General features: G+C 36.7%; 1 protein-coding gene across 6 annotated transcripts in view; it reads right to left on the reverse strand.

The window, feature by feature from the left end:
- PLS1 (plastin 1) overlaps window positions 1-13494 on the reverse strand; it is a 156999-nt gene that overhangs the window by 23752 nt on the left and 119753 nt on the right. For 5 of the 6 annotated variants that reach the window (XM_043994723.1, XM_043994718.1, XM_043994721.1 and 2 more), the window contains 5 exons: window positions 9783-9948; window positions 9553-9695; window positions 8184-8279; window positions 2782-2974; window positions 2190-2210 (listed from right to left, as the gene is read on the reverse strand). In XM_043994723.1, coding sequence (XP_043850658.1) covers window positions 2190-2210; window positions 2782-2974; window positions 8184-8279; window positions 9553-9695; window positions 9783-9948 — 619 coding nt within the window. The remainder of the gene's footprint in view (window positions 1-2189; window positions 2211-2781; window positions 2975-8183; window positions 8280-9552; window positions 9696-9782; window positions 9949-13494) is intronic. The other variant, XM_043994719.1, reaches the window with a different exon arrangement.

Consider the following 13494-nt stretch of genomic DNA (forward strand, 5'->3'; position numbering starts at 1 on the left):
TTGTTCTGACACTTTCATCAGCTTCAGGTTTCTTACAAATCATTAAATCTGAGTGTTAGCAGCAACAGCATCGATTTAAATATAACTGATATCTAGAAAGTAAATAAGTTTCATAACAGGGCATTTATTTATCAAGCTCTAGTTTTATCTGTAAATAAATGCTCAAAACCTGAGATATCATACAGTTTGGGAGAGTGTTAAGCAAAACAAAAGCATGTGCATTCTGGACTGGGAAATATTTTCTAAATTAGAAGTAGAACTACAGGACACTGCAGAAATTTAAGTGGTAGAATGCTCTTCGTTTATTGCTGTCCCTTTTTTTTCTTATTAAAAAATTTTTTTATGTCTGTCCCTTTTGATGGAACTCCTAGAAAACTGAATGGGCTTATTACATTTTTGTAGAATCATAAAATAAAGGAATATTATGAACATCCTTCCAGAGATAATGAATGATAGCATTCACGTGTAGAGTTATTCTTCAATAATTTTGTTATTCACAACAACTTGGCCAATATATGATTTTGCTTTGTTTCATAAGAAGGATCTAAGGCTTAATTGTACTTTGAAAGACTTCTTTGGATTTTATTAAGATAATTTTCACTAATATTTGCATAGTGATTATGTCTGAATTTGGGGGAGGGAGGAATACTGTTACCTGAACTGCACTTACTATATATCAATGATAACATGGCAAAATTCGCTTTAATAAGCAGTGAATAAAAACACAAATATCCAGGGGAAAAAAAGTCATCTAACGTCTCTTCCTGCTCTAGATCCATGGTCCTAAATATAATGATGGTAGCGTCAAATGATTATTTTTAAAGGACTATATCAGGAGATATGTTCTAAGGCAATTGATAAATACTTCCGGCAGTATCATCTTCTTACAATTGTACATGGTAAATACTAAAGGAAATATTCAGCAATACCATTCACACTGAAAAAAATCTACCAAATGCATGCTGAATATGATAGCAAAGGAATTCAAACAAGACAAAAGGAGGTAAGAGCCAGCAAGTTCAAGAATGCACCTCTAACTAGCAAGAATTCAGGGGCTAAAAATAGCAGACCATTTTTAATATGCCATTCTAAACAAGTGTCTTTTATTGTAAAACACAGGAATTGTGAAATTTGCCAGACTTGTGAAAACCTAGCCTTCCTTTAAATTTTTTTTTCAAATACTTCAGTTTAACTTTCTATTTTTTATGGAAATGTCTGCATTTGGACTGACATTACTGCCATTTACATACGTATAATGACAAAGCATATTCTTTAACTTTGAAGCTATATTGAATACAAAAGAAATTACTGTGGCTGTCAATTGGCACAGCAAGTATAATGGTAGAACTGAAAATTATTTATATATGGTATCATAGTGGTGGAGGTCACAAAAGAGCATAGAAGAAGGGGTATATTCCTGACTCTTGTCCTCATTACCAAAAGCAAGGGAGGAATATATATGAAAGGGAGAAGTCTGGGGACTTTAGTTTCTGCTTTCCAGGAGTGGAGGCTACCATTCTCTGAAGCAAACCGAAAAGAAGGGTCATCATTAACAATGGTGACTTTTTCTGCAAACACCATTGCCGTGGTCATATTTTTTTTCTTTGAGATTCTTGGACTAATATGAATAGATGTATAAGGTATGAGGAAATGGGAGGGTAGGAAGGGCAGGAAAAATTTAAAAAGACAGAATTTTTGTCTAAGTTGACTTTTATATTACATGATCCAAAACAGGGTATAGACCTTTTCCTATATAGTAAGATCCTTTAATAAGTATGGGATAATTAAGTATTTCAAAATACAGTTATGTTGAAGGATTAAAATGGGCCCTTTCAAAAATAAGAAGCAGGAGAGGTTTATGGACATATGGAATGAAGGAAAAAAGACTTAAAATTTAACTGTAAAGTCAAATTGTCAAAAATAAATGTGTTTTAAATGGTAATAACCTGCTACTCTAGGAAGAAAATCAGATAGTTAGTTTATATTATCAAAGATTCATTTCAGGGTCATAATTTAAACTACATTTTTGCTTCTCCATCATGTCATTCTTTCGGCATATTAAGACAAGGATAACACAGCAAAAACGATGCAAAGAAGAAACGCCAACCCAGAAGAAAAGAATAAATGGTAATAATAGAAAAAATTCAGAATAAATAAGTTTATGGATAGAAAAGTACTAAATACAGTACCTACATTAGGAGGGGTCAAATCTGCATTTCATGAAGCAAAACAGGAAAGTTATAAATTATAAGACAGATAATGACAGCTTATATATGATACGACAATAAAATAATGAGTGTTTAATTTCCCTCCCACCTAATTAAGACCACTGCAAAAAGAACCAATCTGGAGAAAAATGGAATTGCTCTTTAGCTTTGAAGTAAAAAAAATATTCCATTAATGTCTTCTGACTGAAAACATATTATCCATATTATCACGATTATGTTATTATTTAATGGATTTTTTAACATATAGTAGTTTTCATCACACTAATAATAGCTGGGAAAATTCTAGGGTTTTTTACCCCAATGTTGTCTTTTATCCAACACTCACTGAATTCTAATCCATTAATATACACACATGCATAAAACATATGTGTACACACACACAAAATTATTTCGGGGGGGGCAGGGCAATGAGGGTTAAGTGACTTGCCCAGGGTCACACACAAAATTATTTCTTTGATACAAAATTTTCTTCTCTTTGTTCCCTTGATTGTTACAGTGAGCCAGCACCATATTCTGAACAGAGTGAGACAATTTAAGACCAAAAGAAACTCACCTTCTAACAAATTCATATCAATGTCATTGTCAGGCTTGTGTAGACACGGATATGTGTTAAACAGATTTGCTACAAAAGCTAAATTAAGTTTAGGATTTCCAGAAACCACATCTGCAGGTGAAACAAATTGCCTACAGCCCAGTTTATCTGCTTCTTGAAGCATCAGGCCAGCTCTCTTCAGATCATTTCTTTCCTGTGAAGGAATGGATGAAAAAAGCATTTATTGAGCATCTTCTGTATGCTTACCTGTGAACAATGCTGAATGTCAGCAGCAACAGCAGCATGATTTTTTGAACTAATATCTTGGAAGTAAACAAGTTTCATGTTAGAGACTATTTATCTAACACTATTCTCTAAAGCTACACAGTGAAACGACAACAAGAAAACCCTTTCAAGAGCTTATTCCAGAAATTTTTTTTAGCTTATTCATACTGTAGATAAACATTCTCCTGCAAATCTATCTGATGACAGCTAGGGCAGAGTCTCCAGGAATTTTTAAAGACTCTGGCTTTGATTATTCTAAATCTGTAAGAAGAATCAGTCGTTTAACCCACTATATTCAAACACCACCACCTTTAACATTGATTATGTCACTTGATTCTCACAACAATGCAGAGTTTTAGGCAAAGCCAGTATTTTTCTAATTTTGTAGATGAGGAAATAGGGCTGGAGAGATTAGATGTATAAGGTAGCATTCCTAGTGGACACACATAGTCAGACCCATATCTCAGATCTTCTGACTTCTGGTTCAATATTCACTCCAACGTGCCATGTTCACAGTGGACAAGACAATTGTCAAGTACTTATTGCCTATGCAAGAGACATTTATAGATGGATTGGCTCATGAGCTAGTCCTAAAACAATGAAATATTGGTTAAAATAATAATACATGTTGTCATGAGATATTTGTGAAAATGAGTCTGGTGTCAGAATTAAATGTATTTATTATGTCTAAATAGATGAAATAATTTCAGGAAATAGAGTCTTATATTGCTATATGTCATCTCAAGTGAGATAATGTATATTAAGTAAACCTTAAAATACTGTATAAATGTCAGAGAGTTTTTATTAATTTTACTTATTCATCATTGTTCATCTTAGGTTGAAAAATTAATTCCTTCCTGTCTTATCTAAAAACCAACCTATTACATTAAAAGTATCACAATCTTTTTATATAGAAAGGTGATACCACTCACTCCATGCATAGATAGCAATCTAATTTAGATTTTTCTCCAAATATTAGCCACTCAATAAATAACCCTATTTGTCTTAATCACATTCCCCAACCTCTCACTCCATAGTTATCTTTCCTCTAGGTTCCCTGTCTGAATTTAAAAAACAACATTATTTGGTATTGGAATAAAAAATAGGGACTACATGAAAGGACTGCATCAGGTCCAATTAAACATAATAGCAAAATGCCAAGGCTTTTAACAATGTAATTTCCAAATTATTTGGTATTAATTTACTATGCTATGTTCTCAAATCCTTCATTACAACTATTCCAGATCAAAATTAATAAAAGTAATAAAATAATTAGCACTGGCTTTCTTTAAGCCTCAATTAAAATCCCACCTTCTGCAAGAAGCCTGTCTCACTTGCCTTCCACCTTAATCTTAATGTCTTCCCAAATGAGGAACAAAAACTATCACTCTTTGCAGATGATATGATGGTGTACTTAGAACACCCTAGAGAATCAACTAAAAAATTAGCTGAAATGATTAACAACTTTAGCAAAGTTGTAGCATATAAAATAAATAAATCACCAGCATTTCTGAATATTACCAACAAAGTTCACCAGAAAGAGATAGAGAAATTCCACTTAAAATAACTGCAGACAATATAAAATACTTGGGAGTCTATCTGCCAAGACAAACCCAAGGCCTATATGAGCACAATTACAAAACACTTTTCATACAAATAAAGATAGTTCTAAACAATTGGAAAAATATTAATTGCTCATGGATGGGTTGAGCCAATATAATAAAAATGACAATTCCATCTAAGTTAATTTACTTATTCAGTGTCATGCCAATTAAATTACAAAGAAATTATTCTATAAAGCTAGAAAAAATAGTAACAATGTTCATCTGGAAGAACAAAGGGGCAAGAATATCAAAGGAATCAATTTTTTGAAACATAAAGGAAGGCAGCCCAACAGTACCAGATTTCAAACTATATTAAAAAGCAGTAAGTATCAATACAATTCGGTACTGGCTAAGAAAGAGTGGTGGATCGATGGACTAGATTAGCCACGTGACAGTAGTAAATTAGACTAAAGCAGATACATATGAAGTAGTAAATAACCACAGTAATTTAGTGTTTGATAAACCCAAAGATCCAAACTCAACATTTGACCAAAATTGCTGGGGAAACTGTAAAGCAGTTTGGTAGAAACAAAGCACTGACCAATATTTTATATCATACACCAAAGTAAGGCCAAAATAGATAAATGATTGAAGTGCAGATTGAAGCATACTTTTCTAATTTTATTTTTTGTCTGTTTTCTTTTGCAATATGGCTTATATGGAAATATGTTCTGCATGATTTCACATGTATAATAGATATCAAATTATTTTCCTTTTCAAGGAGGGGTTAGGGTAGGATGGAGAGAATTTGGAATTCAACATTTAAAAAAATAAACACAAAACATTTACATGAAACAAATAAATTTTTAAAGACAATCTTAGTGCCTTCCCTCTGAGATTGTTCCAGTTTACCTTGTATATATCTTGTTTGTATATAGTTGTTTACATGTTTTCTCTCTCCCATTAGATCTTGAGTTCTTTAAAGGCAAGGATTGCTGTTGTCTTTCTTTTAATCCTTAGCATTTAGCACATTTCCTGGTACTTAATAGCCTAGAAAATATCTTATTTGCAGCCCCAGCCTGAAAAGCCAGCTAAAGGTTTGTAAAATGCTTCACAAACATCTCATTTTACCCTCAGAACAGCCCTGGGAGGTAGGTGCTATTATTAACCCCATTTTATAGATGAGGAAACAGAGGCAGACAGAGATTAAGTGAGTTGCCCATGGTCACACAGCTGGTATGTATCTGAGGCTGTACTATAACTCAGTTCTTCCTGTCTTCAGGTCTGGCACTCTCTCCACCAGACTACCTAGTTTCCTACAGCTACTATATCTGCTTCCTAAGTGGGAGAATGAAGAGGATACTACTGGATTCTACCCACTCTTACTTAAAACCCATAGTGACATACACCAAGATGCTTCATACAATAAGCTAGAGGAGTTGGAGGATTGGAGCAAAGCTAGACTGCATGTGCCTGTCCTTAGCAAGGCTCAACACCAAATCTCTCTACACTGTTTCTTAACACTTCAGTATGTAAAACTGGATACAAATGCACAAAGTCATGTACAGCTTGTGAACAACTAGATGCTCTTCCTCTAACATTGTTATTGTTTGTTCTTTGTTCTCAAAGTGGATCATGACATCAGGGTAATGTCATGACTTGTGGTAAACTGAATTTAAGTGAGGGAGGGCTGTGCAAGGTCACCAATGCCACTCCAGAACCTACTGGGTCCAGTGACAAGATATATATCAGGATGACTGGAGATGGCCCCAGATGTTTTAAGGCAATTGGGGTTAAGTGGCTTGCCCAGGTGAGATTTGAACTCAGGTCCTCCTGACTCCAGGGCCAGTACTCTATCCACTGCTCCACCCAGCTGCCCCTCCTCTAACATATGATTAGAGAAGAAAGACCCCCTTTAACAAGTGAAGCTCTTGTGTCATCAGAGAAATGTTGACAGGGATAGATTCCAGACACTACTATCATGACCAAGATTCCTCTCTGCCTTTCCCTCAGTCACAACAGCCACAGGGTCTAGATGTGGTAGATGACCTGATCTGATCACATTCTAGATTCCTAAAGACACAAGCACATTTTAATTGAATTCAACAAATATTTATCGAGCACCGCACCTACTGCATGCACTCTAAGTACACCTTATGAGAACTTTTTCTTAGCTCTCCACAGTAGTTATGTGAGAGCTCAGTTGTTCTATTACAGCTGGGAAAAGGATCGCAAAGTACTCTGTTCCTGATGGAGCACCAAGAGTCTAATGGGCATCAACCAGGACTTTTTGTTCATCACCCATTGAGTCATTAAATTCGGTCTATTTTTTCCCTAAATTTTAGGCAATTGCTACAGTTACCTAGCTGATCAGGACTAAGTTAACCCACCAAGATAAATCTATCAATGAAAGTGAATCAACAGATGAGGAAGGACTCCTGCCACTGCTTCCTCCTTGGTAAAATCTATTTCCTTAGGGGCAGCAAGGTGGCGTAGTGGATAGAGCACCGGTCCTGGAGTCAGGAGGACCTGAGTTCAAATCCAGCCTCAGACACTTAACACTTACTAGCTGTGTGACCCTGGGCAAGTCACTTAACCCCAATTGCCCCACCAAAAAAAAAAAATCTATTTCCTTTTGTGATTCTGATTCTGACTTCCGTGATACAAATGGGCAGGACATCTGGCTCAGCAGTAACCTTGCCAAAATGTGAATTTGTCCCTCGTGTAGCAGAAGCTACAACTGTACTTCTGAACTCCAAAAAACATCTACACATCAAGGCTCTGGGATTTTGTAAGGTTGGGAACTTCTTTTGGCAAAGGAGATCACAACCAGCCTATAACAGTAGTTCGGCTGAGTTTCAGAGAGATTTAGTGACTTACTAGAAAGTGTGAGAGGCAGGATTTGAACCCAAGTTGGAGTTTCCTGACTCCAGGTTTGAAATCCTATAATATTTCCAACATATGACCTACTGTGATGGACTATATTCTTCTCGCTAATGCAATGGTACAGAAGAGTTCCAGGGAACGCATGATAGAAGAGGATCTCCAAATCCAAGGAAAAAAAAAAAAGAACTGTGGAGTATAGATGCTGATTGAACCATACTATTTCTTTTGTTTTGGGTGCTGTTTTTTTTTTTTCTATTTTGAGGTTTTGCATCACTGCTCTGATTTTTTCTCTTGTAACAGGATTAATGCAGAAATAGGATTAATGTTATTATGTGTATGTATATATGTGTGGGTATATATCTATCTATCTATATGTATATGTATATAGATATATAGATATATAGATATAACCTATATCAGATTACCTGCTGTCTAGGGGAGGGGGGAGGGAGGGGAGGGAGGGAGAAAAATCTGAAATTGTAAAGCTTGTATAAACAAAAGTTGAGAACTATCTTTACATGTAACGGAAAAAATAAAATACCTTATATGTAAAAAAAAAATATTTCCAACATACAACAAAAAATCCTTAAAGGCATCAGATTTTCTAAAGGACTAAGGTCCACCCCTTCGCTGTGCCCCACCTTATCACCCATATAACCCCAACCTTATGCTACCTGGGTATAAATGGTTCTAGAATACTATACTTACATTAAATCCTGAAAAGTCAATGGTAATAGGAAGTTCATCATCTTTTTCTCCTTTAGGGGCAATCTGATTAAGCAGATGATAGTAGGCCCTGGAATCCTGTAAGGAAAGAAATCAATTTGCTTCATAAGATTCAACTTTTTATGGAAGTGTTTAAACTGGATATGCTTCATTTCTCAAAGGACAACATATTGATCAAACCTCACAGGGTTGTTGTGAGGATCAAACGAAATCTATGTAAAGTGTTTAGCATAGTGCCTGGCTTACAGTATGTGCTACATAATTGCTAGCTGTTATTATTGTTGTTATTATCTTTACCATCGTTATTATTAGCATATGGTGTGGGAATTGATATACAAAAATCCAATTCAATTCCACAGATATGATAAGGAACATGTATAGAGTGTTTTAAATATAGTCCTTTGCAGGTAATCCTATTTAAGATTCACAGCAACTCTATGAGGTAGGATATACTGGTATGATCTATTTTACCAATGAGGAAACTGAAGTTCAGAGATTAGATGTCTTGTCTGAAATCCCACAGCTAGTAATCAGCAGCAGCAGAATTTGAACCCAGGTCTTCTCAACTCCAAGATGATTGGACCAAGTTATCTCTTTTTAAGCACCTACTACTTACAAGGCTTTGTGTTAGACGCTAAGGATATCAGTCTTTATTACACACCAGGTATAGGTACGAAGGAGACAAAGACCCCCTGACTCTAGGAGTTTGCTGAGGGAAACTACCAGGTCTGCAGAAGAAGAGACACAAACCAGGTAGGGCAATGCATGTACATATACATATACATACACATACACATATACATGTATGTGTGTGTGTGTGTGTGTGTGTATATATATATATATATATATATATATATATATATATATATATATATATATATATATATGTACATACATACATGCATCTCAAACAACTGGAGATGGTTCTAGATGTTTAAGGCAATTGGGGTTAAGTGACTTCCCCAGAATCACACAACTTTAAGTAAGTGTCTGAGGTGAGATTTGAACTCAGGTCCTCCCAACTTCAGGGCCAGTACTCTATCCACTGTGCCACTTAGCAGAATAAGATGTGTAAACAATCAATTGCTATAGGATTTCAGAGCAAATTTCTAGCTGGCATGATCAAGGAAAGCTCCACAGAGGAGATGGGATTTGATCCATGCCTAGAACAACAGTGGGGATTCAGATAAGCAGAGAGAAGAAAAGTGGGAAATTGAACTTATCTCATGCCTTCTAGAAGAGGTTCCGAGTTAGGCTCAGCATAAATATAACATATGGTCCCCTCACTTCCTTTTTGCCATACTTTATAGTGCCAATTTGTGAGACAAGATATTTGATGGAAAAAGCAAACCTTAATATCCTGACTGAAGTTGCTGATTTTCTGCCATCCTGCATTATTCAGATGGTAGTTTACCCATCGTAGCAAGAGTTCTTCTGGAGAAAGCTTCATGAGTTCTTCTAGTTCTTCTCCCTCATTTAGTAAAGCAATCAGGGCTAAAAGGACAAAAATGATAAATCATTGCTTATCTTGAGGCCACAATTATTCTTTAAAGGAAAAGTAAATAATATCATAATTTTTACCTTCATTCCTGGAAATCTCAATATCAGCAAAGAGACCAGCTTTAATGATCTGCCAGAGAAGTCCCAAAACCAAGTGAGGTTTTCCTTCCTTCAGATCTTGGGCTCCAATGTTGACTACAGTACAGCCGATGGCTGATGCCGAATTCAATGCCAGATTTAAGTTTTCCTAATTTTAAAAGAGAAATACTACCAGTCAGTTGCTTTAAAAGTCCTTCACACATTTTCTGAAATTAATTTTTAAAAAGAGCATGTTGTGGAAATTTTAAACATCTTTTATGTTTCACTTCAGAGATCTGTGGTTTCACTGGTATGGATACTCCTTTAAATAGTACACACTGCAACCCCTTTACAACTTAGGAGATGGTCTTCACATTTTGCTATGCCTCCAAATTCCACTGCCCAGCAGTCACCTTCGGAATGAGTGTCTCCAAACTTAACTGGGCAGAAAATTGACATTCAGTCTATTAATGACCCCAAATTCAAGGCCTCTCCAGATTAGTAAAACTTGCAGGAGTTTGGGCTCTGTTGCCACAACCTTGGAAAAATCAGGGTCACCTCAACACCATGGCAAAATTTTAGTGGAGGTACATATTTCACAATTAACTAAAATTCAATATCACCAAATCTCTATTATTCAAAACTAAAAAAAAATAAGGAAATTAAGTTTAAATAAGAGCAAAGCTTAAATAATCCTTTAAACAATAAATCAGGGATTCTTAACTTTTTTTGAGTCCTGAACTCTTGGGAAAGTCTGGTGAAGCCTGTGGCTCCCTGTTCAGAACATCAGATTGACACGGTCATAAGCAACTAGGTCACTGGAATTCACAAATGAATTCGAATCCTGCCTCAGACAGGCTAGCTGTGTAGCCCTGAGAAAGTCATTTCAGCCCTCTTAGCTTCAGTTTCCTGCTGTGTAAAATGGCAAAAAAAAAAATAATAGCAACTATGTCGCAGGGTGGTTGTGAGGCTTAAGTGAAATAACATGCATAAATCACTTTACAAATCTTAAAGCTCAATATAAGTATAAGCTATTATTGTTTGTGCCTTGTAAGATTATTTGGTAACTGTAAGGAGAATGGATTGGAGAGAGGAGAGGAGAGGAGAGGAGAGGAGAGGAGAGGAGAGGAGAGGAGAGGAGAGGAGAGGAGAGGAGAGGAGAGGAGAGGAGAGGAGAGGAGAGGAGAGGAGAGGAGAGGAGAGGAGAGGAGAGGAGAGGAGAGGAGAGGAGAGGAGAGGAGAGGAGAGGAGAGGAGAGGAGAGGAGAGGAGAGGAGAGGAGAGGAGAGGAGAGGAGAGGAGAGGAGAGGAGAGGAGAGAAGAGAAGAGAAGAGAAGAGAAGAGAAGAGAAGAGAAGAGAAGAGAAGAGAAGAGAAGAGAAGAGAAGAGAAGAGAAGAGAAGAGAAGAGAAGAGAAGAGAAGAGAAGAGAAGAGAAGAGAAGAGAAGAGAAGAGAAGAGAAGAGGACTAACTAGGAGGCTATCACACAGTTTAAGCAAGAAGTGATAAGGACCTGAACTGGGATGGTAACCTCATGGAAAGGGAAATAAGAAAACATCTGCTAGTAAAGTTATTGGGGTAGAATTGACCAGGATAAATACCTAATATGCTACCATAGTATTATCTCCTATACGCAAGCTGCATTCAATGCCTTATTATCACAGCATCCGAAGCTCAAGGAAAATACAAATCCATACGTTTGCCTCTTCAATATAGCCACTTTTCAATCAGCAGCCAAATTCTGGTGGGTCAGGATTCAGAGATGACTGCTATTTACTAGTACTTCAACGCACAAAAAAACCTGGTTTTTAGTCCAGCCTCTGCCACTTATTAGACACATAGACTTGACAAAATCACTGGCTTCTATGAGTTGTTTTTTTTTTTTTTACATATAAGGTATTTTATTTTTTCCATTACATGTAAAGATAGTTCTCAACTTTTGTTTATACATGCTTTACAATTTCAGATTTTTCTCCCTCCCTCCCCTCCCTCCCCCCTCCCCTAGACAGCAGGTAATCTGATATAGGTTATATGGATTCTATGAGTTTTGATCTTCTTATCTGCACATATTAAGTATGAAAATCTACTTACTCTACACAGTTGCTGTGAAGATTAAATATAAAGCTCTTTGTTACCTTAAAGGGCTATTTAGGGTTATTATGAAGGTGCATTCATAGTTTCTAAAAATAAAATTTTATACTAGAAAAATACAGACTAATTCTCACAAGGCATTGTTTTTCCTCTGTAGAGTATGTTATTTCCAAAAGAAAAAAATCTGCTTTAAAAAGGCCATAAACTGGGGGCAGCTAGGTGGCGCAGTGGTTAAAGTGCTGGCCCGGGAGTCAGGAGTACCTGAGTTCAAATCCAGCCTCAGACACTTAACACTTACTAGCTGTGTGACCCTGGGCAAGTCACTTAACCCCAATTGCCTCACTAAAAAAAAAAAAAAAAAAAAGGCTACATACTAAAATCTACTTGCAAACAGTAACTCTTTGCTGAGTCTTTGCTCAGTGTCCTTTGCTTTTCCCCTTGTTCGGGCTCTAATCCTTTTAATATCATGCCTAATATTTCAATGATAACAAATAGGGAAGTAAAAACAAAGAATTCAGTCTGGGGGAGATGATAAGGAAATCAAGATATCAAATTTGAAAAATTTGGGCTTGAGCTGATTCATTGCTGTTTTTCTCATTTATCCCCAGGAAATGTTGAAATCAAACTGTATATTGAAAATCTTTTCCAAGTAGCTTTTCCAAGGACAGAATGTCCTATATTTACATGAATCATCTGTATGCAGATGGGACCTTCCTTCAGTTGCCATTTGGTATTGATTACTAATCTAGAGAATCAGAACTGAACACCAAAAATGCTAACGAGACACAGCTAAAGAGTTGAGCTTTTGGTGTTTTGATAGAAGTTAGAAGATTCCACCGCCCCAAATACACAGAGTTTATTTTTTGTTTGTGGACAGTGGCTGCTTCTCTGAGGCAGTGGCCTCCAGAGAACTTTTCCAGGAGAACTGGTGACAAGAGCTAAGAACAAAACTGACAAAGACCTGAGGATCTGGTTTCCAGAAAGTATGGAGGAGGGGTGGGTTATAGTAATGCATAAAGGACACAGGGCTTGTCTTTCTGCTGCAGATCAAATACTTGTTATCTATGCTCAAAGTGTATCCTAAGCATCTTCTTGGGAAGAAAAGATAAAAGGGCTTGAAGGTTTTCAGGGAGAATGAAGGCTTACTTTCCAAAAAAACTCAATTTTTTTTAAACCAAAAGGACTTCCATGAGAAAAGCAAAAAAAAGAAAAGAGTTGGGGTAGAGGGGAGTCCTGACTTTTGTTGCAAAGGCAGAGGGTAGATTAAGGATACCTAGGAAAGTGAAGAGGGTTCACCAAACTCTTTGGCAACAGATATATGGTTCTTCCTAAAGAGAATACTAGACCCTCACAGGAGAAAGCAGTTGCTTGTCCTCCAAGAGTTATGATATGGAGTCACAAAATGAGGTATCCACCAGGAAGGGTCAGAGAAAGAAGAGAGCTAGCTAGGGTGGAGGCTGGTGACTCTCTGCTGAAGGATCCTGAACCAAAGGAGGAATGTCCCAAGGATCTATACGTGGCCCTGTGCAGTGCCTAGACCCCATTTCTGGGTCTGGAGACAGGAAGACTCATCTCCCTGAGTTCAAATCTGACCTCAGACACTTAGTGTGATCCTGAGCAAGTCCC

The sequence above is a fragment of the Dromiciops gliroides genome, chromosome 3 (assembly GCF_019393635.1).
Source record: "Dromiciops gliroides isolate mDroGli1 chromosome 3, mDroGli1.pri, whole genome shotgun sequence".
Classification (NCBI taxonomy): Eukaryota; Metazoa; Chordata; class Mammalia; order Microbiotheria; family Microbiotheriidae; genus Dromiciops; species Dromiciops gliroides.